Source organism: Acartia tonsa, chromosome 15 (genome assembly GCF_053477335.1).
Source record: "Acartia tonsa isolate MP-2025a chromosome 15, ASM5347733v1, whole genome shotgun sequence".
Classification (NCBI taxonomy): Eukaryota; Metazoa; Arthropoda; class Copepoda; order Calanoida; family Acartiidae; genus Acartia; species Acartia tonsa.
The window spans coordinates 14,146,668-14,174,584 of NC_137274.1; the positions used below are offsets into that span (position 1 = coordinate 14,146,668).

Consider the following 27,917-nt stretch of genomic DNA (forward strand, 5'->3'; position numbering starts at 1 on the left):
AAGATTAAAACTAGTTATTTTTAGCCCCGTTATGCTGAAAGCATCGGCTAAAAAAATGGTTTTATTTTTGTAAAAAGCTGGTTATAATACGATGCTAGACATAGTTTTTTCGTATGGATGAGAACCGGTTCCTACGAGAAGATTGATTATAATCGGTTCTATAGACAACAACCAAAAAAATTTGAGAATAAAAATTTTAATTCTATAGTATGTAAGATTTTTTGTCTGAAGCTTAAGATTTCAATCACTACTGAACCCATTGAGTTCTTCTTTGAGGGGAAGGTTAACATATATCCCGGGATGGGTTTAGGCTATTTTATTTGTAGATTTAAGTATTGCAATATGTGAATAAAGATCCCCTTGGTGCTAGAAGAACAGCCGTTGTTTGTAAAAAGTAAAATTTGCTTGACTTTTGTTTTTTTAAATAAATTTTATAAATCTTCCAAATTTTTTGTAAAAAATGTTCCAAAAATAAAACTTTTTGATTTTTAAAATTGTTTTCGAATTGTTTTATATACCTACAGTTTTCCGTATATAGTAAAATGAAAAAGTATAAGATAAATTCTAGTTTTTTTTGGCCCTGAGGGACAGACGGCCTAGGTCAAAAAATAACTGGGATTTCTATATTGTTAGTCGTGGAATATTCTAACGATCGGTTATAAAACAGCGGATATTAATTGGATTTGAAGCCATGAAAACGGAGCATAGACGTCCAAGGGGGGGGGGGTAATGGGGCGATTACCCCCCCCCCCCAAACGATTTTACCCCCAAAACTTTTTTCATTTTACCCCCACCCCCCCCCCCATTTAAAATTTACCCCTACCCTGGGGGTGCCGTAGGCACCTCCAACCATTTAGGAGGGGGTATATACCCCCCCAAACAATTTTGGGGGGGTAAATAGCCCCCAAAATAAAAAAATCTCTAATAAAAAATTTTTTTGCGTACTTCGCGCGCATTTTTAATACTATATATTTAAAATTAAATTACCCCGCCCAAAAATTTTTCCCCAATTAGGGGGTAAACTAAATTTACCCCTGCCAACAGATTTTAGGGGGGGTAATTACCCCCCCCAAGCAAATTTTACCCCCGGAGTAAAAATTTTGGGGGGGGTAAAAAAAATTTGCGGTGCGCTTCGCGCGCCATTTTACTCCCCCCCCCCAAAACGAATTACAGCCCCCTTAAAAATTTTTCACCCCCCCCAAAATAAAAAGCTTGGACGCCCCTGAAACGGAGATTAGGATATAAACAGGAGGGAGGGGCTATTGGACGATAAATTGCAGGGCTCGGCAGCTTCAAATTTAAACTCCGTTTGGATGCTTTATTTTTATTATTTGAGTAATGTTTCAACTTCTAATGTTTAAAGATTAATTAAACAATGAAAAACAGAATTACCCCTTAAATAGATTAAATTTTTGGTTGTAAATATAAATGTATAAATTCGAAACTATTTTTTAAGTAAATTTGTTGAGAAAAGAAAACAGTAAAAGGGTCTGACTATGACGTCAGAAAAAATTAACAATTAACCAAAAAGTCAGTATTCACAATGGTAAAATATATAGCGGCCTCTCATTGGTTAATTGTTAATTTTTTCTGACGTCATAGTCAGATACTTTTACTGTTTTCTTGAGAAAACTGCTTAAATACAGGTTAATCCGTATGAACATACTTACATTTTTAGGACTTGAATATGAATATAATAACATTGTACATTGTTAAAACAGTTAAACATCAACATGTTTAAAATGGACGTATGGACATTCTGGTAACTATAATAAAGTTGCTACGCTTTTTAAATCGTACCTAACTACTACATAAATCACCATGCAAAGTTTTAAAATGATAGGACAATTCTTACATGCTTAAATTAACAAAAAGAGCTAACTGTTACGGACGGACGGACCTACTCTATTTATAGAAAAGCTTCGGTTTTAGAAAAACGTAAAATAATTTACCTGAAATAAGCGGCAAATTTGCAACGGTCACTTTTATGTCGGTGGCGGTACTGGCCATTACGTAAACAATCATACTAAAAATAACATCAATTTTTGGTGGTCTGTCTGCCTATCTGTCTGTCTGTTTGTCTGTCTATTTTTCTGTCTGTATGTCTATCTGTCTGTCTATCTATCTATATATCTATCTATCTGTCTGCCTATCTGTCTGTCTCTTTGTCTGTCTATTTTCCTGTCTGTATGTCTATCTGTCTGTCTATCTATTATCTATCTATCTATCTGTCTGTTTATCTGTCTGTCCATCTGTCTGTCCATCTGTCTGTCCATCTGTCTGTCCATCTGTCTGTCCATCTGTCTGTCTATCTGTCTGTCCATCTGTCTGTCTATCTGTCTTTCAAACTGTCTGTCTATCTATCTATTTATCAGTCTGTTTATCGGTCTGTGAATCTGTCTGTCTATCTGTCTGTCTATCTGAATATCTATCTGTCTATCTATCTGTCTGTCTATTTGTCTGTCTATCTGTCTTTCTATCTGTCTGTCTGTCTATCTGTCTAAAATTTACAAAATTTTAGAAAAACTTACCTCAAAATTGTTGTAATATTTAGAATTTGAGATAAAATCATTAGTTTTCTTGAAAAGCCACAACCCCTAAGAAAATAAACAATGATGACAACATCCATAAGTAGCAAAGCTAAAATAATAGTTATTTGCATCGTATTATAAACAGGTTTCCGCAGCTATAAAATGTACAATTATAAGATTGGAACCATTTTTTAGTCCTGAGGTGCACGAAAAAATTCTTAAAAGTCCCCAATATTGTTAAGCCAACCAATAAGAAAACGTTATCATAAAACTTTGGTGACTGGTGTAATAAACAGCACATTTTCCCTCCCCCCTGCCTTTTTCCCCTCAATAAAAAATATCATACCTGGCGAATGGAGACAATAATAATGTAACAACTGTCATAATACTAATAATAAAATAAAATAAACACATTTTTAAATCATTTTATATAAAAACAAGGATTACAACATCCATAGAATTGAAGCTTAAAATCAAATAAGACGCTATGACAAAAAAAACTATTGATGTATAAATGCCAGTGTTGGATGTATTTATGACATATAATTTAAAAAGTATGGATGTGTAAAAGCCAGTGTCAGATGTATTTTTGACATATGTATAAAAATATTGGATGTATTTTTGCCAGTGTTGGATGTATTTATGGCATGAGAAACGATTTGACTGTCATTTATACAGTAAAAATTCAGTTTGTCATAAATACATCCATTGCACTGGCGAAAACACATCCAAAATAAATTTGCTGGATGTGTAAATGGCAGTCCCCCATATCAATACATAAATGTTGAAAACTGTATGGTATGCCAAACGAACAAAAATACTTATAGAATGTAAGAACTTAAAGGAAGCCTGCAAGAAATACACAGCTCTAACTGCTGAAAGACTGTCACAAGTAGACCTAACTTACTGTATAAAATATGCTTTTAATTCTTTTTATAGTCAACGTAATTTAATTTATATTTATATCATGAGCAATGAAAAACTTTCAAAATTTCCATATACATAAAATGTCATTTTGAAATATTCAATGTTTTCAAAAAAAAATTGGGAAAAAAAATCTTCGAAATGAAAAACACTGAGAAAAAAATCCTCCAATTAATTGTAAATGCTAATCTTTCTAGTTTAACAAGGATGACAACATCCATAAGTAGCAAAACTCAAAAATATAGGAATCGAACACCCCAAATAAGAAGTATTTCTTTATGAAACTTTGTGGAAATATGTAAAATGTAAGTTTATTTAATCCCTGAAAATTCCAGCCGTCTATCTAGAGTAGGAGTTTTAAAAAAACCTTGAAAACTTAAAAATCTCAATGAAACTTTATAGAAGTATGCAGAATTTGAATTTATTCTATGTTGAATAGAAGCCAAGAAACTCATGTTTTCCCAAAATGTTTAATACGGACAGACAGACATTTCAAATTATAGAGTAGCTTTGCTACTTACAAAAATGTGTCTTTTTTCCCTGATAGTTGCAAAAGGCAGAGTTTGAGCATTTGTTAGTCCATTTTCATACTCCAGCCAGGACAGATTCAAAACCTATAATAGTTATTTCTCGCATCGTATTATAAACAGCTTTCCGCGGATATAAAATGTACAAATATAAGATTAAAACCAGTTTTTAAAGCCCCGAAGGAAAACTGGATATAATACGATGCTAGACATATTTTTTTAGTATACCTGAGAACCGGTTCTAATCCACCGGATATTAATCGGTTACAAAGCAATACAGAAAAATAATATTTGAATTTTTTATCTGTCTGTCTGTCTGTGTGTTTGTCTGTTTGTTCTTATAACTATGTATAATCTAATAAAACTAAATGCCCATTCTTATATTTGTCTGTCTGTTTGTCCATCTCATAAATACATAAAACTTTGGGGAGGCATTGAAGTAAAAAACCCCCTATTTTTAGTTATTAAAAGAAATTTTTAAAAAAACTTGGGGGGGATTTTTTTAGGGGCGGATTCTCTAAGGAGGGTAATGGTACCCTCCCCAAAATTAATAATAAACATTCCCAGGACATACAAGAAGCTACATTATAAAGAAGAACAAAATAGGTCTGTCTGTGTGTCTCTTTTTCAATCTGTCTGTCTGTCTGTCTGTCTGTCTGTATGTATGTATGTCTTTATGTTTATATGAATGTATGTCTGTCTGTCTTTCTGTATGTATGTCTGTCTGTCTATATGTCTGTCTTCAAAACCTATAAAGTAAAATGTTATTTTTATATGTCTGTCTGTGTGATTGTCTTGTCTTTTATTCAAAATTTGTAATTAAAAACTGTCTGCCCATTCTTATATTTAGGACGGATTCTCTTAGGAGGGTGGTGGTACCCTCCCCCAAAAACATTCCCAGGCCCTACAAGAAGCTTCATTGTAAAGGAAAACCAAATAGGTTTGTCTGTATGTGTCTGTCTGTCTGTCTGTCTGTCTGTCTGTCTGTCTATCTATGTATATATCTATCTATTTATCTATGTATACCCTAGCTAAACTGGGCACAAGTATGATGGTACTGAAAGGTAGCTGGGCTGCACATGAGTTTATCAGCACTATGAACATCACCAGGTAAAACCTAAAACAAAACAAAACTTTGGGGACTATTACTAAATTTTATTGGTTGGTTCATTAAGTTCAGTGTTCAAATGTAGACTAATTTTAGTCTAAAGAAGGTTTTTTTGTATATTATCATTGAGGATGTACACTATTTTTTCGGCCATTGTCTTATCCCTGGTCTATTGTCCCCAAGGAGGGAGGGGACATTAAGCTGCTTATTACACTAGTCCCCACAGTTTCAAATACGTTTCTTATTTGATGTCTAAACAACTTTGCGGACTATATTAAATTTTGATTAGTATTATCTTTGAGTTGAGCGTTTGAACGTTTCAACCAATAATTGTAATCTACACAAGGGGCAATTTTTTGCAGTGACTTGTAAAGCAGTTGTTACGTGATCATAAACAATAAGAAAATCACGAAACCTTTAACATGGTTAAACATTTATATTTTTTAATAGCATTAAATATTTTTTGCTTTTTTTAGTCATTTAGATGTAAAAGGATGACAACATCCATAAGTAGCAAAGCTCAAAAAATCATGGATGTGAATACGTCGAGGAGATAAAAAGAATATATGTCAAAAAAATAGTAATATATTGAAGAAAAAAAAGCATTTTCACATATTTCTAATATTTGTATTTTGTACCATGACTGACAGACCGACGGACAAAGTAAATTACATACTGGATACTCATTTAAAATAAATCAGCCCTCTATCTTGAATAGCAGCTGAGAAATTTATATTTCCCCCATAGCGTTACGGACTGACAGGCAGATATTGAAATACAGAGTAGCTTCACGTCATCTATAATACAAAGTAGAATGTCTGTCCGTCCGAACGTCTGTCCCTTAAGATCTCGGTAACTACTGAACAAATCGGATTCTACTAATCAGGGAATATACCTACTGGTCCTGTGGTAGTTTTAGGCTATTTTCTTGGTTTTTTTTTAAATTAGAGGCTATTAACAGGATCAGTATTTGTCTGTCCTGGGAATATTCATAACTTTTTTTTTTTGGGGGGGGGGGAGATGTACCATCATCCATATAAAAGTATTTGCTTCAAGGGAACAATCCCACTTAACCCACCAACCCCCCAAAAAATTGGCATACTTTTTCTCTTTTGAAATATATTTAGTGTCCCTTTTTAGTTTTAGGGTATATCAAATCTTTACCTGTCTTTGGTCTGTGGTTTAGGGTGCTCCAAAATAAATTCTTCAAACTTTTTAGGGCCCCTACAAGTTCAATTTGATAAATCATTGAATACCTTGTGGGGTACCTGTCCTCTAGAGGTTATCCAGGTTCAGGTACACTAGAATAAGACCTTGTGGTGTACCTGTCCTCTAGAGGTTATCCATGTTTCATGTACACCAATATAAGACCTTGTGGTGTACCTGTCCTCTAGAGGTTATCCATGTTTCATGTACACCAATATAAGACCTTGTAGTGTATGTACCTGTCCTCTAGAGGTTATCCAGGTTCATGTACACCAATATAAGACCTTGTGGTGTACCTGTCCTCTAGAGGTTATCCAGGTTCAGGCTCTTATGCTGCTTAAAATATGGGATACTTTCATAAAATATTGATTGGTTAATTCCTGAACTTTTCCACCATTAAATTTAACCTCCATTTGGGGTAATTTTGTTTATCATAATTTATTGCGGACGTTTTATGTTTTGTCAAATTTTCCTGAAACTTTTTCGTGGGGAAGAGAGAAATTGTACACTGGAGTTATCTTGTCTGAAATAGATAGATAGATAGATAGATAGATAGATAAATAGATAGATAGATAGATAGATAGATAGATAGATAGATAGATAGATAGATAGATAGATAGATAGATAGATAGATAGATAGATAGATAGATAGATAGATAGATAGATAGATAGATAGATAGATAGATAGATAGATAGATAGATAGATAGATAATAGATAGATATATATATATTGTAATACAATTTTTTTTTTAAATCCTCTAAAACATTTGTAAAAAATCCACGTATTTATTTTTAATGAAAAAAATTGTCTCTTTCTGATGATTGCAGAAGCATGAAACTCTGAGTAAAAGAAAATAAAAATTTAAGATAAAATGTTGTTTTACTTTTAAGTAATGGGCTCCATAGAATACTCTATGTAGAGCACTCTTGTCTACCTTGGAAACCAACATTTGTCCTGGCTCCTGGCTACAGTTGAGCACTCTGTTCACCGAGGTAACTTCTGAACAACAATGAAACGTTTTGATATTCCATATTCATTGAAGAACATACCAATACCTTCAAGACTACAGTACAAAAAGCAGCTAATCAGTAAGGTAGAAAAATTTGTTAACACTCTAAGATGGGCCTGGTATTTTATTTGTTACCCTTCTGATACAGAAAGTAAGGAAACCTATGGATTCAAATCAAACAGAAGTGTCCCACAGTTTGATGAGCTTAAACCAGGGATAAGGGATGGGAAACGTAGGAAAATATTATTTCAGGCCTATTTCAAGCCTAGGCCTAATAAACCAGTTTTGGGATGACGCAGTGGTTCGTCCTAAACGCTAATAAAAAAGCTGTGTGTGTGTGTGTAGATAAAGTATAGAATCAAATTCAGGTATCTAGTTTAAAGTAAACAAGGATTTCAACATCCATAAGTAGCGAAGCATAAATAATTAAATAAGAATTTAGATATTAGTTGAAAAAAGCGTGTATATTAGGAAAAAATCACGAAACCTTTTCAACATTTGTTTTTAATTTCTTAATATTTATTTATATTTCAGTAATATGACTAACAGACGGTCAAAGTAAATTACATACTGGATGCTCAGAACAACGGGAAATTTAATTTTGATATTTTGAACTACAAAAATTTAAAAAAAACGGACCATAAACACCAAAGATATGAAGAAAAATGTGAAAAATAGCCAAAAACCTGCAAAAAGGCAGTCTGACCGCCATTGATGTGTTCTTGAAACGAAAGGAAATTTAATTTTGATATCTATAACTGAAAAACTTTGGAAATTGGGCCATAAACACCAAAGGTATGGAGAAAAATGTAAAAAATACAAAAATAGCCTAAAACCTGCTTAAAGACAGTCTGACCGTCATAGTTGTTTTCTTGAAACGACAGGAAATTTAATTTTGATTCTATAACTGAAATAATTTTGGAAATCGGACCATAAACACCAAAGATATGGAGAAAAATGTGAAAAATACAAAAATAGCCTAAAACCTGCTAAAAAGCGGTCCTATCGCCATTGATGTTTTATAGTTAATTGTGCTCCTTGCTAATGGGAACGTTGTCAAAAAATTTCAGCCTTTTATCTTTTATAGGAGCCGAGAAAATCACGTTTCCCCCAAACTAAGACGGACAGACGGACAGACGGACATTTCAAATTATAGAGTAGCTTCGCTACTAAAAACATAACTTTTTATAAACCTATATATTAATGGCTTTTGTTAAAATGAAGTTTTTTCTCTCCCAAAATTTTTTATCTTTTACTTTGGTAATTTGAACTGTCAGAAAGCTATCGTTGGGTTTCCCTCAGACAGATTTTAGTTTGTATTATTTGCATTTTTATTAATGAGTAAAAATTTTATTTGAAACTTTCATTGCTAATTAAAATTCAAAATAAATAAATAAATATGCACTTGGGTAACATTCTATCAAGTTCTTTGGATACTATAATGTAATGATATATCTGTACTGTGTTGTATTGTACAATAATTAGGGTTAAGGTGTTGTATCAATTCTGTACTAAATTTTTAAAATTCAAAATACAACATCTAATTTATAAACTACCAAATGAAAATTCGTAGCTACTTTCTTTCCAAAAAAAATAATCCCGTTATTTTTGTTTTTTCTATATGGCCCTTTTTTAATGTTTAACTCTAAGCAGATTTAATAATTAAACTAATGTGATCTAACACCATTTATATTTATTTTTTCGTAGCAGACGAAATCATTATTTTTTCTAGAATTGTCTGCTTCTAAAATTTCCGCCATCTTTGATTTGGGCTTGTTTTGTATCAACCAATCACCAATTGGCGCCGCCAATTGGTGATTGGTTGATACAAAACAAGCCCAAATCACAGAACACTATTGGTTTAGAGCGGTAGCCAATATGAGCCGTCCGCCAGTAAGGTCATTAAATTAGGCAAATGGTAAAAGTTGCATGATCCCTTTCAAAACCAGGCCGAGACCTAATTTATGGCCAGGTTTCCTATCCCTTATCCCTGGCTTAAACAGCTACGAGGTTTTGAAGATGATTTGATCAAACTGATTGAAAATATTAAATTTAAACCTGTAACAAGCCAATTTCAACAAAAGCTGCAAGATGATTGTAAAAAAGTAAAAGACAGCAAAGATGTCATAGTGAGTGCAGATAAAACTTCAAACCTGTATGAAATTCCTGTGGCAAAGTACAATCAACTACTTAAAAATAATATTACTAACAATTATAAGAAGTGTGATGCCAACAACATTGATGAAGTTAACATGGAAGCAGCCGAGATAGCAACTGAACTTGGACTTGCTGAAAGAATCGAAGTTCTAGCCAAACCTTCCAGCTATGTAACCGTTAAAGATCATAAAAATAGCTTTCCTGGACGTGTAGAATGCAGATTGATCAATCCAGCTAAAACAAAAATTGGTATGATTTCAAAACAAATCTTAGACAATATAAATAAATGTATAAGATCAAGTACTAACTCTAACCAGTGGAGAAGCACAAAAGACACTCTTGATTGGTTCAACAATTTAGAGAACAAGAATACCCTCAAATTCTTCCAGTTCGATATTGAAAGTTTTTATCCAAGCATCACGGTAAGCCTTCTTTACAAAGCTATTGTTTTTGGGTCCCAATTTGTTAACATTTCTGATCAAGATAAACAAATAATTTTTCACTCCAGAAAAACATTCCTGTTTTCAGATAATGAACCTTGGGTAAAGAAAACTGGCGACAACTTTGATGTACCTATGGGTGGATATGACTCAGCTGAAGTGTCAGATCTAGTTGGGCTGTACCTTCTTAACAAGCTAGAAGCAGTGTTCCCCCAAGAAAATGTAGGTTTGTACAGAGATGATGGGTTGGCTGTCTTATCGGTCTATCGGTAGATAGATAGATAGATAGATATATAAATAGATAGATAGATAGATAGATAGATAGATAGATAGATAGATAGATAGATAGATAGATAGATAGATAGATAGATAGATAGATAGATAGATAGATAGATAGATAGATAGATAGATAGATAGATAGATAGATAGATAGATAGATAGATAGATAGATAGATAGATAGATAGATAGATAGATAGATAGATAGATAGATAGATAGATAGATAGATAGATAGATAGATAGATAGATAGATAGATAGATAGATAGATAGATAGATAGATAGATAGATAGATAGATAGATAGATAGATAGATATATAGATAGATGGATAAGATAGATAGATAGATAGATAGATAGATAGATAGATATATAGTTTTCCGGTTTTGGGAAACAACCAGAAGGAGTATGAAAAAAATAATTATATGTCCATATTCTCTATAAAAATATGCATTGAACTTATAAATGGTGATTTTTAATATCTCTTAAAACAATGCCACTTTTTAGAGCCCAAAGAATTTAAAAAGTGTGTGTGTTACTGTATTCGCGTAGAATTTTATTGTATTAAGTTGAATTAAAATCTTCTCTTTACTTGAAAACAACATAATAGCATGCACAACAAAATATTCTAATAAATACATTTAAAATTTAATTTAAAATACATGTTATGAAAACAAAAATCAATTGCTTGAATTTTGATTCTTAGTATTAAAAATATTCATGTCCGTACCTCATCCCTCCATCTATAATCTCTTAATATCTTAATTTTGATTGACAGGTCATAACAGATTAACTCATAAAACATAGTTAACCTAAGAAAACGCATTTTTAGCAACAATTTAAACCAACATAACTTGCTTATTTATTAAGATATTGAAATGAAATAAAAAGTGACTTGTTTTATTTATTAATACGCACAGTATTAAAGGAGATCTTTTATGAAAAATGACTTTGCCATAGAGAAATAGAAAAAATTAAATTCTGAATAATCTAATTTACCCCCCACCCAAACAATTTTGGGGGGGTAAATACCCCCCCCCAAAATAAAAAATCTCTAATAAAAAAAATTTTTCGCGCGCATTTTTAATACAATATATTTAATAAAATTCAAATTACCCCCCCCAAAAATTTTTTTGGGGGGTAAACTAAATTTACCCCTGCCAACAGATTTCAGGGGGGATAATTACCCCCCCCCCCCCCAAGCAAATTTCGCGATAGAGTTTAACTTAAAGTCAAGAAAATAAAACATTATGATAACCCGTTTTACCCCATCCCTTATCCTCTACCCCACTTTTGCTTTCATTACAAAATTCTTCCATCCTAACTTAACAACGCTATTCAATAATGTAGCTCACCAAATTTACACATAAGGTGACGTTAACATGGGAAATACATATAATTAATTATGAAAATAATATATCCAAGTGCGTCTGTCGATAAAAAGAGAAAGACGCAATAAATCATTTAGCTCTTTATTTTCAATTTTTAAGTTTAAAAATATTGTACTCGGCTATTCCTTGGCCGATTTAGGCTTTTAATCATATCCTGGCCGAGACAAATTTAGACCGTTGACTAATCAAAAATCGGTTCAGTTAGAGGGATACCCAACGTCTCAATTTATTGCTACCAAAAGTCTTATAACTACGTTGCAATTATATAAAAACCCGTAAATTGAGTTTAATCAAAGGAGTATACTACACATTTCAATCACGCCCCCATCCCATGATACAGCGTGGCATTCATTTGTCATCGACCAATTTCGCGTGCCATTTTACCCCCCCCCTTAAAAAGTTTTTACCCCCCCCCAAAAAAAAAAGCTTGGACGCCCCTGATGGATAGATAGGTAGATAGATAGATTGATGCTCCACAATAATAATGTTCAACCTTCTATCTTAAATAGTAAAAAATCACGTTTCCCCCACTTCGTCTTTTACGGACAGACGGACATTTTGAATCATAGATTAGCTAGTAAAAAAATACCTTAAGAATGTATTTAATGTTGAATTTTGATGGCTTGAATATCCTATTATATGTCATAAATATGCTTTTAATATTAAAAGGTATTTATTGCATCGTATTACGGACAGCTTTCCACGGATATTAAAATAAGAATCATGAAATTAAAACCAGTTTTATGAGAACAAAAAAGACTAAAAATTAGTATTAAAAATTAGCTGAACGAAGCAGCTTATAGTGCCTAATAAAACAAATGACGTTATACAATAAAAATGATTAATGATAGGCCAGTTTATATTTTACTATTGCATTGGGCAATTTAATGTATACTGGCCTATCATTGGTCATTTGTATTGTATGACGTCATTTTTATTAAGCAATTTAAGCTGCTTCAAGCTGAACCAATTAAAATTTTTCCATTGTAAAGTAACGGAAACTCAAATTTGCTTTAATAAGGCTTAAAGGACGCCTGTAAGAAATACCACGCTTTAACTGCTGAAAGACTGCCACAAGTAGACCCAATACCCGAAATTTAAAGCCTTCAGCTTCAATAACAAAAAAGTGCTAGGCATTTCAAAATAGCATTTTATGTACAATGAAAATTTTGAAAGATTTACAATGCTTATAAAAGAAAAAAAAACAATATTAAATTACGTCGCCTAGACACAAAATTATGACTTTATCTTTGTCAGAAACTTAGATTGCAGGTAACTGATTTCATTTTTACAATAAAAACACCACATCTCAAAGTCAAAATCCATGAAAAAAATTCGATTTAAATTGCATTTTTAAACGAAAATCAAACGGAAACAAAGGGGTAAACTAAGACAAGCTCAGCTGTGATTGGTTGTTTAGCTTATTCAGCCTTCTGATTGGCTACAGTACACTCGGTACAACGCAAGTAAAACTTAATTTTTTTAATGATTTTGATTATAAAAATGGGTATTTTTATTGTAAAAATATAATTAGTTACTGGTTGCCTAAATTTATGACAAAAATAAGCTTATAATTTTGTTTCTAGGCCACGTAGTTTAATTTCAAAATTTCTAACATTAGCACTGCAATTCTTTCAAAATTTTCATTGTATATAAAATGTCATTTTAAAATGCCTAGAACTTTTTTGTTATAGAAGCTGAAGGCTTCAAATTTGGGGTATTGGGTCTACTTGTGGCAGTCTTTCAGCAGTTAAAGCGTGGTATTTCTTGCAGGCTTCCTTTAAACACCAAAGGGAAAGGGGACAATGAGCTGTTTATTACACTAGTCCCCAAAGTTGAAAATAACGTTTTCTTATTCGTTGGCTTAACAACTTTGGAAATTTAGTGATTAGTTGATTCATTAAATTGAGAGTCTAAACTTTTTAAAGCACTAATTGTAATCTACAGAAGGGGTAGTTTTATGCATCATCATTGGGAATGTACATTAATTTATCGGACATTGGCTTATCCCTTTAGATTCCTACTTAAAAACAAATTATGAGCATATTTAAATTTTCCTGTTGTGAAATTTGTCGGTGTTTCTTTTGGTAAATTTTCCTTCTGTTTGAACAAAAAAGATTATCTATAATACAAAGTAGAATGCTGTCTGTCTGTCTCTTCGTCTGTCCGTCTGTCTGTCCGTCTGTCTGTCCGTCTGTCTGTCCGTCTGTCTGTCTGTCTGTCTGTCTGTCTGTCTGTCTGTCGGTCTGTCTGTCCGTCTGTCCGTCTGTCTGTCCGTCTGTCTGTCCGTCTGTCTGTCCGTCTGTCAGTCCGTCTGTCTGTCCGTCTGTCAGTCCGTCTGTCTGTCTGTCCGTCTGTCCCTCCGTCTGTCTGTCTGTCCCTCCGTCTGTGCGTCTGTCCTTGAAGATCTCGGTAACCACTGAACTGATTGGATTCTACTCTCCAGAAATATACCTACTGGTCCTGTGGTGGTTTTAGGCTATTTTCTTAGTGGGTGGGATACCCCCAACCCCCCCCCCCAAAATGAAAAATAGCCCCCGCTACTCCTTATATATTATTATTATATAACCGCAGAACCGATATGGTTCTCCTTTACAGGGTAGCTTCTCATAGGTCCAGGGAAGGTTTAGAACTTTTGTGGGTAAGGGTAACTACACTCCTCTCCCTCAATTTCTCTCAAGGGCCACTAGAGGCCTCTGGGGGGGGGGGAAGGGTGGGTTATAACCGCTAGTTATTGATAAAATGCAATTTCAAGGATGTGATCATGGAGAGAGGAGACATTGGGCTGTTTATTACACTGGTCCACAAACTTTTTAATAACATATTCTTATTTGTTAGCTTAATAACTTTGGGGACTTTTCTTGAATTTTGATTAGCTGCTTCATTTAGTTGAGTGTCAAAACGTTTCAACCTCAAACTGTAATCTACAGAAGAGGTAATAGGGTACATTTTCATTAGTGATATATACAAATTATCGGCTATTGTCTGATCCCCCTAGAAAAATCCCTTAAGTTTTTAAGCCAGCAAATAAAAAAACATTATTATTAAACTTTGAGGACTAGTGTATTAAACAGCCCATTGTCCTCTCTATGTCTGAGTTATATCAATCATAAGATAATCTTCCTTGTTCAATCTCTTTGGTGTAGATTCTTTATTTGCAGCCTCTGATTGGCCCAGATATAATGCTGTGCTATCATCTGATTGGTTGATTGGGCTATAAGCAACTTCTGATTGGCTGATTGGGCTATAAGCCACTTCTGATTGGCTGATAGGGCTATAAACTGCTTCTGATTGGCTAATGGGGCTATAGGTGAGCTCTGTTTAGTATCACAGTGTTATTTTATTTATTTGGTGAACTTGTACAAAGATCTTTATAGTGCCTATAAAAAATGATATCATACAATGCAAATGACCAATGATAGGCCAACACACAGACAAAAGGGTGAGCAAAAAAAATGTAGACCTCTTTAAACTCAAATTGCGAGGCTTGTGTTAATGGTAGTAAAAATATGTGCATACTTTTAGAACTGCTATGAACTTTAGTTTTTGGAAAAATAAAAACTTTTTCTGTGCTATGCACAGCTTATGAACTACGCGTTAAAATGTCCCAACTGACTTAAAACTTGACTTGCGAGTAAATCATTGAGATACACCAAATAAAAATTTCATAATCTTTCAGAGGATATTCAGGTTAGAGGCCCAAATTGATATATTACTATCTACATAACACTGAACCTGACTGGCTGTATGTAGCATCAGAGTGGTGCAGGGGACTATCGCCGCTAACTTTGGATTGGTTAACAAATCTTTTATTGCTCAACTCTGATTGGATGTTCGTTTCATTTGATTTGTCTGATTCTAAAGAGATATATGATTAAATCTAATTTTTTTTTCATCTTTTTTGTGCTTTGCTAGTTATGGATGTTATCATCCTTGTTAATTTATTATTTGATTATAGCCATAAGTTTTTAGACCCTGTCAGGGGACCCTGTTATGCAAAGAGTTGTAGCTAAGTTGTCTTGTAGTTAAAGTTCAAGTTAGAGGAAGATAAATTTCGTCAAATCCTAAAAAGATTTCTATAGAATCACAAAAAAATCATAAAGTAGCAAAGAAAAGGTTTAATGTAAAAAATTGTCTAAAATTGTAAAAAGTACTTGCAGCATTACATACAATCTGAAATATACTCTTTCCTAAATGGCTGAATCTTTTTGTGGGATGTCCTCTATTTCTCAGTTCTTATAAAGGACGTTCCATGTATGAAGTTTTATATTTAGCCCTTTGAAATTGGGTATCTTTGTAAATCCTTATGTCTGTCAATTATTAACCAGAGTATTTTTCTAAAATATAACTATAATTTTACTGTTTTAAGGTCTATTATTCTTTTTCATGTGATTATCCTTCGATATCTCATACATGAAACATACCCTTTTGTTTAGAGTGTTCTGATTGGTTAAGCTTCGAGAGTTCTGATTGGTTAAGCCGATCAATATTGAGTTGAGTCGACATTGGCTCTATTTTGTCCAATAGGGGGGAGCATTCTATAACAAATAAAATGGTGTTTTATCTCAAAGTAACTTATTAAACATTGAATTCACCCCCCTTTATTTTGAAACAAAACTGAAAATTATTGTCTATTTCTTGAAGTCAGCTTGGTGTTAGCTTACACTGGGTTGCCCTGCAGGGTTAAAATACCATACATAAAAATCCTGCAGGGGTAAGGCAAAAAGAACCCCCCCCCCCCTTTATTATCACTTTATAAAATAAGCGGGGAGGGGTCCAATGTTTGACAGACACATATATTTTCAATATAATAAATCTTAAATAATATTTGGGGGGCAAATGGAGAGGTCGTCAATTTTACAATGTGTGGCCCCCCAACAACAGCTGAAAAACACGTATATGTTTTGTGATTTTTTTGAATTAATTTTGTTATTGGTAAAAGTTGGGAGAAACCCCTTCTGTACGCCTCTCGTTGTATATATTTTTGAAAACATTGTTTTAGAGATCCTTGGGACCAAACAAAAAAACCATTAAACAATATAAGCTTTCTCAAAAGCTAATGTATTTTAGAATGATAATAGTTATTTATCCAATCAAGTTATAGACAGCTTTCAGCGTATATTAAAATAAAAAAATTGTAATATTAAAACCAGTTTTGTTAGTCCTGTGTGTGTGTGTGTGTGTGTATGTGTATGTGTGTGTGCGTTTGTGTGTGTGTGTGTGTGTGATGATTCCTACCTGTTTCAAAAGAACTTTCAAGAATAGATGTTTCAACTCTTTCAGACCTGAAAAATTGATAGATTTAGTGATAAATGGATTGATAGATGGATAAATAAATATAATATATATAGATAAGCTTAAAAGGGGTCTATGTTGCAGACATAAGCAATTGTTTAATTTTTGTTATATATGAGACCTATTCAAGAAATAGCGCACTGATTTTTTTTTCATTACTAACTCATTATGTGGTTTGTCATGTGCTTCACATTATATGAGGGATTAAATTTTACACAACATAATTTACTAAAGAAAAGCTGACTCATAATGCATACAAAATGAAAAAATTATGCTCATTCGTAATCTGTAAAATGTTTGAAAGATGCTGTGAGAATTGGTGCAAAAAATATGACGTAACAAATAAAATTAGCCAATGAGAGGCCGTTATTGACCAATGGCGGCAATGGTAGTGGCCGCCATTGGTCAATAACGGCCTATGATTGGCTAATTTTTTTTGTTACGTCATATTTTTTGCACCAATTCTCACAGCATCTGTTTGAACCAATGACAGGTCACTATTTTCTTTTTGGCTGATTTAGATTATCTCTAATAAATAGATTAATGAATTGATAGAGGATAGAATGCTATTTAATAGATTTTTAGATAGATTTATAGATACAATGTGTTTAAAAAAAAACTGCGTTTTCCAGTTTTGGGAATCAACCAGAAGGAGCATGAAAAAAATGAACACAGTAATAGTGTCTGACTGATTATGACGTAACAAAAAAAGTTAGCCAATGAGAGGCCGTTATTGACCAATGGTAAAATTTATAGTGGCCTCTCATTGGCTAATTTTTTGGATCATATGAAGAAAATGAAGTCATTCCTAAAAAGGACAGAAATTCCCTTCCTTGGGTAAAGGAAGGCTATTTACTTTCCTTTTTCTTACAAATTCTCAGTAAGGAAGGTGATTTCTGTCCACTATCTTACAAATTCTCACTAAAGGAAGGTGACCTCTGTCCACCATCTTACAAATTCTTTCTAATTCTTAGAAATTCTTCCTTTTCCTCACTATTACAACTATGCTTAATAAATCTACCTTATTTACCCAAATTCTTACTTATTCTCAGAAATTCTACCTTAATTACACAAATTCTCCCTTATTCTAAGAAGACCTACCTTATTCTAGCAAATTCTTCCTTATTCTAAGAAAATCTACCTTTTTCCCTCAAATTCTTCCTTATTCTAAGAAATACTTCCTAATTCTATGAAAATCTACCTTATTATAAGACATTCTTCCTTATTCTAAGAAAATCTAACTTATTCTAAGACATTCTTCCTTATTCTAAGAAAATCTACCTCATTCTAAGACATTCTTCCTTATTCTAAGAAATTCTTCCTTATTCTAATAAGATCTACCTTATTCTAAGAAATACTTCCTAATTCTATGAAAATCTACCTTATTATAAGACATTCTTCCTTATTCTGAGAAAATCTACCTTATTCTAATAAGATCTACCTTATTCTAAGACATTCTTCCTTATTCTAAGAAAATCTACCTTATTCTAAGACATTCTTCCTTATTCTAAGAAAATCTACCTTATTCTAAGACATTCTTCCTTTTTCTAAGAAATTCTTCCTTATTCTAATAAGATCTACCTTATTCTAAGAAATACTTCCTAATTCTATGAAAATCTACCTTATTCTAAGACATTCTTCCTTATTCTAAGAAAATCTACCTTATTCTAAGACATTCTTCCTTATTCTAAGAAAATCTAGCTTATTCTAAGTAATTCTTCCTTTTCCTTACTAATTCTCTCTTGTTTTCAGATAACCTAGCTTATTCTATGAAGTTCTTCCTTAATTCCCCTAATTCTTCCTTTTTCTCAGATAATTTTCCTAATTTATATTGGGATATCATAACTGAAATAGAGGTATAGAGAATATATAAATTCTGCCTTTTCACCTTCCTTATTCTCTCAAAATCTTGGTTTTTCTCACATATATTTCCTTATGTTTATTGGGATATCAGAACACATGTGTAGGATAAGTTTGGGTTGTATCTTTTGACCTGAGGTGGAATGTTCATAAAGTACATTTTAATAGAAGGAACCACAGTCTGTAAAACAAGTATGAAATTATCTTAAGAAATAATAGTAACTTCAGTATTTTTTTGGTTGTATCTTTTGACATTTAGTGTTTATGTTTTTATTCATAAAATTATTGATAATATTAACATAATTTTACTGAGAAATAAACCTTATAATAACAGGATGGCAGAAAATAAGAACAGGAGTCTTCATAATCCTTCACTAGCCAACACATACAAATATTAGACCAAGACCAAAAAAGTAATAATTTCAAAAAAAATTTAAATATTTTGTATATTTTACTGATATTTTTTTCAATAACTATATGTAATTATCATTCCTTTTATAAAAGTAACAGGATGTTTGTCTGGGCTCCCAAGAGAAATTGCTTAAAGAAAAAGTTCCTCCCCTACCCATCAGAAGAAAATTAATTTCCTTGTCAAAAATAAAATCCCAGGCTTAGAGTCAGACATTTTTATTTGATTAATTACCCTAAGTGTCCATGGAAGCCTCTAGTGGCGTAGCTGCTAGTCTCAACCAATGTAATGTTTTTTTTTCACATTCCTATTTATGTGGTACAAACTCTATAGAAGGTTGGCAACTTATTTTTTTCGCCGGAAGTGATTGAACAGCTGATACTTATGAAATCAATTCAAGGGCGTACATTGAAGTTTTACTATTTAACCAAAATGGGGGTAAAAGTTTAATACATAGGTAATAGAAAAAAATAAATAGAAAGTAGTAATTAATTAATTAAACTTGGAAATTAAAATTATTTTACCGGCCATTATCTTATCCCTTAGATCTTTAACTCTGGTTTTCACATATTATCCACCCCATAAACTGCATACGGAAGCAAAGGTTTTCTATAATTAGGGTCGTTCCGTCCATGTGTTAGCTTTTTTCGTTTATTTAGACATTCAAAACATGCGGATTTTTTACAACTTTTTGTATGAAACTAGCGGCTGCGTCCCTAGCCTTTGGGGGCTTTGTATTTCAATGGGTAGAAAAGAGCAGAATAGACTAAAACCATCCCTAGACTTAAATTAAAATAAAAAAGTTGCCTAAAACCATCCTGTACCTATGTAAAGGTTCTCTAATCGGTTCAGCGGTTAGCGATATATCAAATTTACTTTATATACTTGGAATAGCGGCTGCGCCCCTGGCATCTAGTAGACTCTTTCTGTTGAGGGGTAAGGAGGTGGAAGAAAAATAGCCTAAAACCATCCCAAGGCTTAAATATAAAATAGCCTAAAACCATCCCGGGACCTATGGGAAGGTTCTCTACAATGGAGAACCTAATCGGTTCAGCGGTTAGCAAGATCCTTTGTTACAGACCAAAAAAAGCTTACTACTTTATATAATACTAGCGGCTACGCCCCTAGAAGCCTCTAGGGGCACTGCACTGGTAGGAGAAGGAAAAGTCGACCTCATCCTATTTTAAATTTGAGTTTCCAAAGAGTTATAAAAATATTTTTTTGGGGGGAGAGGGGGGTTAGGACACCCTCTCGAAAAATAGTTTAAAACCTTCCCAGGACCTATAAGAAGCTTCACTGTAAAGGAGAACAATATCGGTTCAGCGGTTAGCGAGATCCTTTGGGACAGACAACAAACGCATACTACTTTATATAATAGGACTAGCGACTACGCCCCTAGAGGCCTCTAGGGACATGTAATTTTTTTTCTCTTGTCAATCTATTTTAAAATCAGCTATTTACCAAAAATATTTTTTCGCTGATAGATTGTGTTAGTTATGTTTTTTCCCGGGACATATGAGAAGCTACCCTGTTAAGGAGAACCCGATCGGTTCAGCAGTTAGCAAGATCCTTCGGTACAAACTTACAAACACAGAGACATCCTGTTACTTTATTATAAGGATTTATTTATATATGTAACATGGGTTATTTTTTTTACATTTTATTAATGGAAGACAATTGTTTCACTATTAAACAGATCATCGGTTCCAATTAAAATGTATTGTATAAAAAGAGTTACATCTTTATATAATAGGATAATTATCCTATTCACCATACTTTGGGAATAATGATTCCTAGGACAACAAGGTACAATATCATATGCAAGGCATCTCTCTAATCAAATCCTAATTAAAAAGTACATATATATAAACAGTATCCTGTATTTAACAGTTTAAACATTTTTACAGTAACACATTTATAGTCGGATTATTTAGTTCTTTAGTTTTAATGTTCTTCTTTCCCGCCGTTTTAGAGCTTCGGTTTTATGGATGTTGTCATCCTTTTTAAAACTAAAATAGGGGTTGTGGGTTGAGAGCCCCTCACCTTAGGTGCCCTTAAAAGCCTTGAGGAGCGCAACTACTAGTCAATATTCAAAATTAACATTGTGTGTTTGTGTATATCTGTCAATACCTGGATTATAAATGTATATCGAAAGATCTCGCTAACTGCTAGACCAATTTCTGGTTCTCCTTTGCATAAATTGGGGAAGGTACCCCCACTCTCCCAAGAGAAATTACTTAGAGAAAGAGGGTACAATGGGCTGTTCAATAATAGTCCCCAAAGTTTTATTATAATGATTTTTATTCGTTGGCTTATTAACTTTGTGGAATATAGTGAATTTTTATTTTTTTATTTTTTGTGTTCAAACGTTTCAACCACAAATTTTTAAGGAGTAATTTTGTGTATCATCATTGGGTTGTACATCAATTTAACGGCCATTGTATTATCCCTTTACATCCCTGGAAAAATCAGAGAAGAAACAACTTTAAAATCAAATTAACCAGCATAAAAACTAAAGGCTTAAAAATAGTTCCTACTATGTCAACTGCGCGACATTAATAGTTAAAGTATGTAGAATGCCTTGGCCCCAAACAGTCACAACTCATTACCAATCCCATTTAGGACTTCTCCGACAAAGGTTTTGCAATCAAAATGGTGGTTGTCTGATGGGTGTTAGTGTTACTTAACCTAATATACCTCGGGTGTTTGGGCAGTTATTTTGGTTTGTTGGACCTGGCGTTTGAATTAATTGATAATACCCAGGGATCTAAAGGGATAAGATAATGGCTAATAAAATTATGTAAATCTCAATGTTAAAAAACAAAATTACCCCTTCTGTAGATTACAATTCGGGGTTAAAACATTTGGACACTCAACTTAATACACCAACCAATTAAAATTTATTAAAAGTCCACAAAGTTGTTAAGCCAACTAATAAGAAAATGTTATTGTAAATATTTTTGGACTTGTGTAATTAACAGCCCAATGTCCCCTTTCTCTCTCTCTCTCTGCAAACACCAATATTCTCTGTTTATGTAATACTTTTTGAACCACGGTAGCGCGTACATCCCCAATGATGATGCACAAAATTATCCCTTCTGTAGATTAAAATTATTGGTTGAAACGTCTGAACACTTAATTAACCAACCAATAAAAATTCACTCAAGTGCGTAAAGTTGTATAAACTTACAAATAATAAAACATTATAATAAAACTTTGGGGACTAGTGTAATAAACAGACCATTGTCCCCTCTCTCCCTGAAATAATAAAAGTATAAACAAAATTAAACATGGAGGACAGCATCCAAAAAAGCGAAGCTCTAAAACGGTAGGACTTACGGACACTAACACATGTATAGTGTCAGAACTGAATAATCAGAATATAAAACAAGGATGACAACATCCATAAAAGCGAAGCACTGAAACGGTAAGACAAACGGACATTAACACTTGTATAGTGTCTGAACTGAATAATCAGAATATAAAAGTATAAGAGTCGAAGCAAAAGTGTAAGTAAATTTTTTGCTAAACTGCTTGATACAGGATAATGTTCATGGACATACTTTTGCTAAACTGCTTGATACAGGATAATGTTTATGGACATACTTACATTTTGATGACTTGATTATAGAGTTGCTTCGCTTATAAAATTGTTCTTTGTTGTCCCAGGAATCAATATACCAAAAATCAGATCAAACGGATAATTAGATCACATAAAAATTTTTTGTTAAAAAAGTAGAAAAATCAATATGTTTAAAATGGACGTACGGACATTATGGTAATGATTATAGAGTTGCTACGCTTTCTAAATCGTACCTAACTACTACAGGAATCACTATGCAAAGTTTGAAATCGATAGGACAATTCTAACATGCCTAAATTAACGAATAAAAGCTATCTATCTCGGACGGACGGACCGACCCTAATTATAGAAAAGCTTCGCTTTCAAAAAGGAGTCAAAGCAAAATTGTGAGTAAATTTGTTGGAAAAACTTCTTGATAGAGGATAATGTTTATGGACATATTTAATTTTTTTGGACTTGATTATAGAGTAGCTTTGCTTATAATATTGTACTTTGTTGTCCCAGAATCACTATACCAACAAATTATAACAATCGGATTATTAGATCACATAAAAATTTGTTGTTAAAAAAGTAAAGAACCAACATGTTTAAAATGGACGTACGGACATTCTGGTAATGATTATAGAGTTGCTACGCTTTCTTAATCATACTATCTACTAAAGGAATCACCATGAAATCGACAGGATTCTAACATGCCTAAATTAATGAAAAAAGCTATCTCTCTCAGACGTACGGACGGACGGACGGACGGACGAACGGACGGACTAACCCTAATTATAGAAAAGCTTCGCTTTTTAAAAAAATGACAACATCCATAAAAATGAAGCTCTGAAATCAGAAGGACCTCATTGTTATAGGAACCATCATGCCAAGTTTAAAATTGATAAACAATTTTAACTGTTTAAATTAACGAAAAAAGCTAACTGTTACATACAGACGGACCAACCCTAATTATAGAAAACCTTTGCTTCGACCACTTTGAAGTCTCAGGGATTTAAAGGGATAAGATTATGTGTTCAATTTTTCAACTATAAGTTAAGTCAGTATTTAAATTATGTATCGTACAGACTTTAAGGTTAAAGAAAACATTCACATTTTTAAAAGAAAATATACAATTTAACATTAGCGATTGGGTGGGGGTGGGTAGATAGATAGATAAATACTATGCTATTTTTTGTACAGTTTACATGATTTGTAAATTACATAATTCTAATCTTACGTACCTCCAGTCTTGTATATTTTAATGTTTTTATTTGCAATCTTAGTTCGTTATCGATAAATAATTGCTATTCTGCATAATTTTACACATTGCTATCGTGTTATATAAAGATAAATGATGATCACTGTTCAAAAAGTTTAATTTTAAATATTTCTGGAGAGAACAACAAAAACTTTCTTTATACCCCAAATAGTAAAAATTCATAGTACGCCCTTGCATCCATTACATAATTATCAGCTGATTTATAGACAGACTGAAAATTAAGTTGCCAACCATTTGAGGGGGGGGGGGTGTACTTTTCATTATATACAAATATCTGACTCTCTACCTGGGTTTTTATTTTATTATTGTAAAGAAAAATTTTTTTTCATCCATGTTTTTCCATTTTGGTCTAATATTTGTATCAGTTGGCAAGTAGAACAGATTATTGATACAGCTAGTGTGTTCTTTAATCCTGATTAACAAGAATTATAACTAAGAAGTTTATGTAGTATGCAGCTGTTAGGGAGATCCTTCAGTGCACACAGATAAACAGAGACAGAGACAGAGATTCTGTTTATCTCTAATGACTGGGGTTTCTAAATTTTATTAAATGTACTTACACTTACCTGTCCAAATGACTGGGGTTTCTAAATTTTATTAAATGTACTTATTACCATTCTGAATGTACTATTTGTATGTAGGAAATAATTTCTTATTCTTGTTCTGATATCCCAATATAAAAGGATCAAAAGGTCAAAGGATACAACCAAAAATGCACTGTACAAATCCTACTTATTATGTACTTATATATTCTCTATATCTGTATTTCAGTTCTGACATCCCAATATAAATTAGGAAAATTATCTGAGGAAAAGGAAGAATTAGAGGGATTAAGGAAGGTGTTGGTAGAATTTGAGGGAATAAGGTACATTTTCTTAGAACAAGGAAGAATGTCTTAGAATAAGGTAGATTTTCTTAGAATAAGGAAGAATGTCTTAGAATAAGGTAGATTTTCTTAGAATAAGGAAGAATGTCTTATAATAAGGTAGATTTTCATAGAATTAGGAAGTATTTCTTAGAATAAGGTAGATCTTATTAGAATAACTAAGAATTATTTAGAATAAGGAAGAATGTCTTAGAACAAGGTAAATTTTCTTAGAATAAGGAAGAATGTCTTATAATAAGGTAGATTTTCATAGAATTAGGAAGTATTTCTTAAAATAAGGTAGATCTTATTAGAATAAGGAAGAATTTCTTAGAATAAGGAAGAATGTCTTAGAATAAGGTAAATTTTCTTAGAATAAGGAAGAATGTCTTATAATAAGGTAGATTTTTATAGAATTAGGAAGAATTTCTTAGAATAAGGAAGAATGTCTTAGAATAACTAAGAATTTCTTAGAATAAGGAAGAATGTCTCAGAATAAGGTAGATTTTCTTAGAATAAGGAAGAATGTCTTATAATAAGGTAGATTTTCATAGAATTAGGAAGAATTTCTTAGAATAAGGAAGAATGTCTTAGAATAAGGTAGATTTTCTTAGAATAAGGAAGAATGTCTTAGAATAAGGTAGATTTTCTTAGAATAAGGAAGAATTTCTTAGAATAAGGTAGGTTATCTGAGAATAAGGGAGAATTTGTAAGGACAAGGAAGAATTTCTTAGAATAAGGTAGATTATCTGAGAATAAGGAAGAACTTGGAGGTATTGGATTAATTTTCTTAGAATTAGGAAGAATAAGTGAGATTTAGGAAGGTGATTTTTATCCTCTTTTTCAGATATGTGAGAAAAAGGAGAGTGATTTTTGTCCATATTTGAGATATCTGAGAAAAAGGAAGATGATTTCTGTCCTTTTTGGAAGGGAATTTCTGTCCTTTTTAGGAATGACTTCATTTCCTTCATATGATCCTTTGTTAAGTCATAATCAGTCAGACACTATTACTGTGTTCAAAAAAAAATAATTATAGGTCCACATTCTCCGTAAAAATGTACATAATATTTACTTAAGGTTTTTTTCGATATCTCTAAAAATGCGGCTGTGCTGATATGTATATGTAGGGTAAAAATGCCTGATGCTAAAACTGTGATAACAATTATAATTAAATAACTCATTTATTTTGCAACATATAGGTTGTAAAGTACAATATTAAAGAAATAAAAGGTTAAATCAAAGTCCCCATTTTAGATTTTTTACATATTTTCTTTTTTTGCTACATGCAAAGAGCTTTTTAGGTTCTTCAGAATTTAGTTTTTCTATTTCTCTATGGCAAAGTCATTTTTAGTAAGGAATCTCTTATTATACTGTGCGCATTGAAGAATAAAACAAGTAACTTTTTATTTCATTTCAATATCTTTAAAAATATTAAGTTATCTTGGTTCAAAATAGTCACTAAAAAGGCTTTTTCTTTAATTACTTGTTATGTGAGTTAATATGTCATATTTCAATCAAAGGGGATTAGGAGATTAAAGGGGGAGGAGTGAGGAACGAACATGGGTTTTTATAATACTAGCAAATTGAATTATAATTAAAGCAAGAATAAAGTTAATCATTTGTTCTGTAAAAATAAGCATATTTAAATTAAATATTAAATGTAATTATTAGAATATTTCGTTGAGCATGCTATAATGTGGTTTTCAAGTCAAAAAAAGGATTTACTTGAACGTTATAGCCCTAAATTCTACAAGAATAAAGCAACACACATACATTTTGAATTCTTTAAGCTCTAAAAAGCGCTGTTGTTTTAAGAAATATTAAATAACACCTTTTATAAAATTAATCCATATTTTTATAGAGAATAGGAATATATAATTATTTTTTTCATACTCCTACTGGTTGTTTCCCAAAACCGGAAAACGCAGTTTTATTTGAAACACCCTGTATATAGATAGATAGCAAAAGTTAGAACAAATTTTGTAAATTTTTCCCTGATTTACCTGGCCAGCGACTCCCGCATTTTTCTACAATTTTCCCGCTTCATGCGCAGTACAATGTCGTCTTCGATTCTGTGAGATATGTTGTATTCCTCCTCCAGTCTTCCTCCAGAGGGAATAACAATGTCGTCCTCATTCTCATCCAGAATTGTGTCCAGCGAGGAGCGGTGGCTCCAGCGTGTTCTGTTTCTACTATATAGATAGATAGATAGATTTTCAAAAATAGAATGACAAATATACAGACAATGGAACAGATAGACTTATATAAGATAAATAGATAAAAAATCTGATGGAGAGATAGATAGATTGACTAATAGACAAACAAACAGACAGACAGACAGATAGATAATGGAATAATTGACAAACAAACAGACAGACAGATAGATAGATAGATGGAATAATGGACAAACAAACAGACAGATAGATTGATAGATTGACTAATGAACAAAACAGACAGACAGATAGATAGATGGACTGATCGACAAACAAACAGACAGACAGATAGATAGATGGACTGATGGAGAAACAAACAGACAGACAGACATATAAATAAATATATAGATACCTAGGGGATGATCTAGGAGTTGAAATTGGTGTTGCCATTGGTGTGTTAACTACGCTCAAATCCTCCACGCTTGCAAGTGGCGCCATGATAGCGTCCGCCATTTTTTAAATTATACCAGATTTTGGCGCCAATTATTCTGAAATAAGGATCATATTCATATTTGGGTCAAAATATAAATAAGATTATTGAAGAAAGTTAAGCACAATACTGAATAATTTCCCTATACAAATTTGGATAGGTGCACACATCTTTCTTGAAGTGTAAATGAAAAACAAAAAGTGTGTGCCCTATAAAAAGAAAACAAAAGTTATAGACATTTATATCAAGATTTAATCCTGAAATTTTCAAAATATTCTGACGATTTTTTTTTGAGAAAATTAGATTTGAAAATTTCAAGTTCAATTTTCATCCCCTAGGAGTCAACGCATAATCATGACAAGGAAAACAAAGATTATTCATTTAAAATTTTGAACAAGTCTGCTTTTATAAAGTTCTTCATAAAACCACCCCT

At 32.5% G+C, this 27,917-nt stretch overlaps 2 protein-coding genes across 2 annotated transcripts in view; both read right to left on the bottom strand.

Moving 5' to 3' along the window:
- Positions 1 to 12,199, bottom strand: part of LOC145306925 (uncharacterized) — an 18,285-nt gene extending 6,086 nt beyond the window's left edge. Inside the window, exons 1-8 of the mRNA XM_080149263.1 lie at positions 12,158 to 12,199; positions 6,768 to 6,819; positions 6,255 to 6,313; positions 5,009 to 5,099; positions 3,996 to 4,069; positions 2,878 to 2,919; positions 2,532 to 2,597; positions 1,953 to 2,026 (exon numbers count right to left, since the gene is read on the bottom strand). Of these exons, the coding sequence (XP_080005389.1) occupies positions 1,953 to 2,026; positions 2,532 to 2,597; positions 2,878 to 2,919; positions 3,996 to 4,069; positions 5,009 to 5,086 (334 nt within the window). The 5' untranslated portion in view covers positions 5,087 to 5,099; positions 6,255 to 6,313; positions 6,768 to 6,819; positions 12,158 to 12,199. The remainder of the gene's footprint in view (positions 1 to 1,952; positions 2,027 to 2,531; positions 2,598 to 2,877; positions 2,920 to 3,995; positions 4,070 to 5,008; positions 5,100 to 6,254; positions 6,314 to 6,767; positions 6,820 to 12,157) is intronic.
- Positions 12,200 to 15,600: 3,401 nt separating this feature from the next.
- On the bottom strand, positions 15,601 to 27,544 carry LOC145306926 (uncharacterized). The gene is made up of 6 exons (XM_080149264.1): positions 27,407 to 27,544; positions 26,845 to 27,033; positions 16,807 to 16,853; positions 15,993 to 16,106; positions 15,723 to 15,803; positions 15,601 to 15,632 (listed from the first exon to the last, which is right to left on the bottom strand). Exons 1-6 carry the CDS (start codon positions 27,505 to 27,507, stop codon positions 15,601 to 15,603), a joined length of 564 nt encoding a protein of 187 aa, XP_080005390.1. The 5' UTR covers positions 27,508 to 27,544.
- Positions 27,545 to 27,917: the final 373 nt, after the last annotated feature.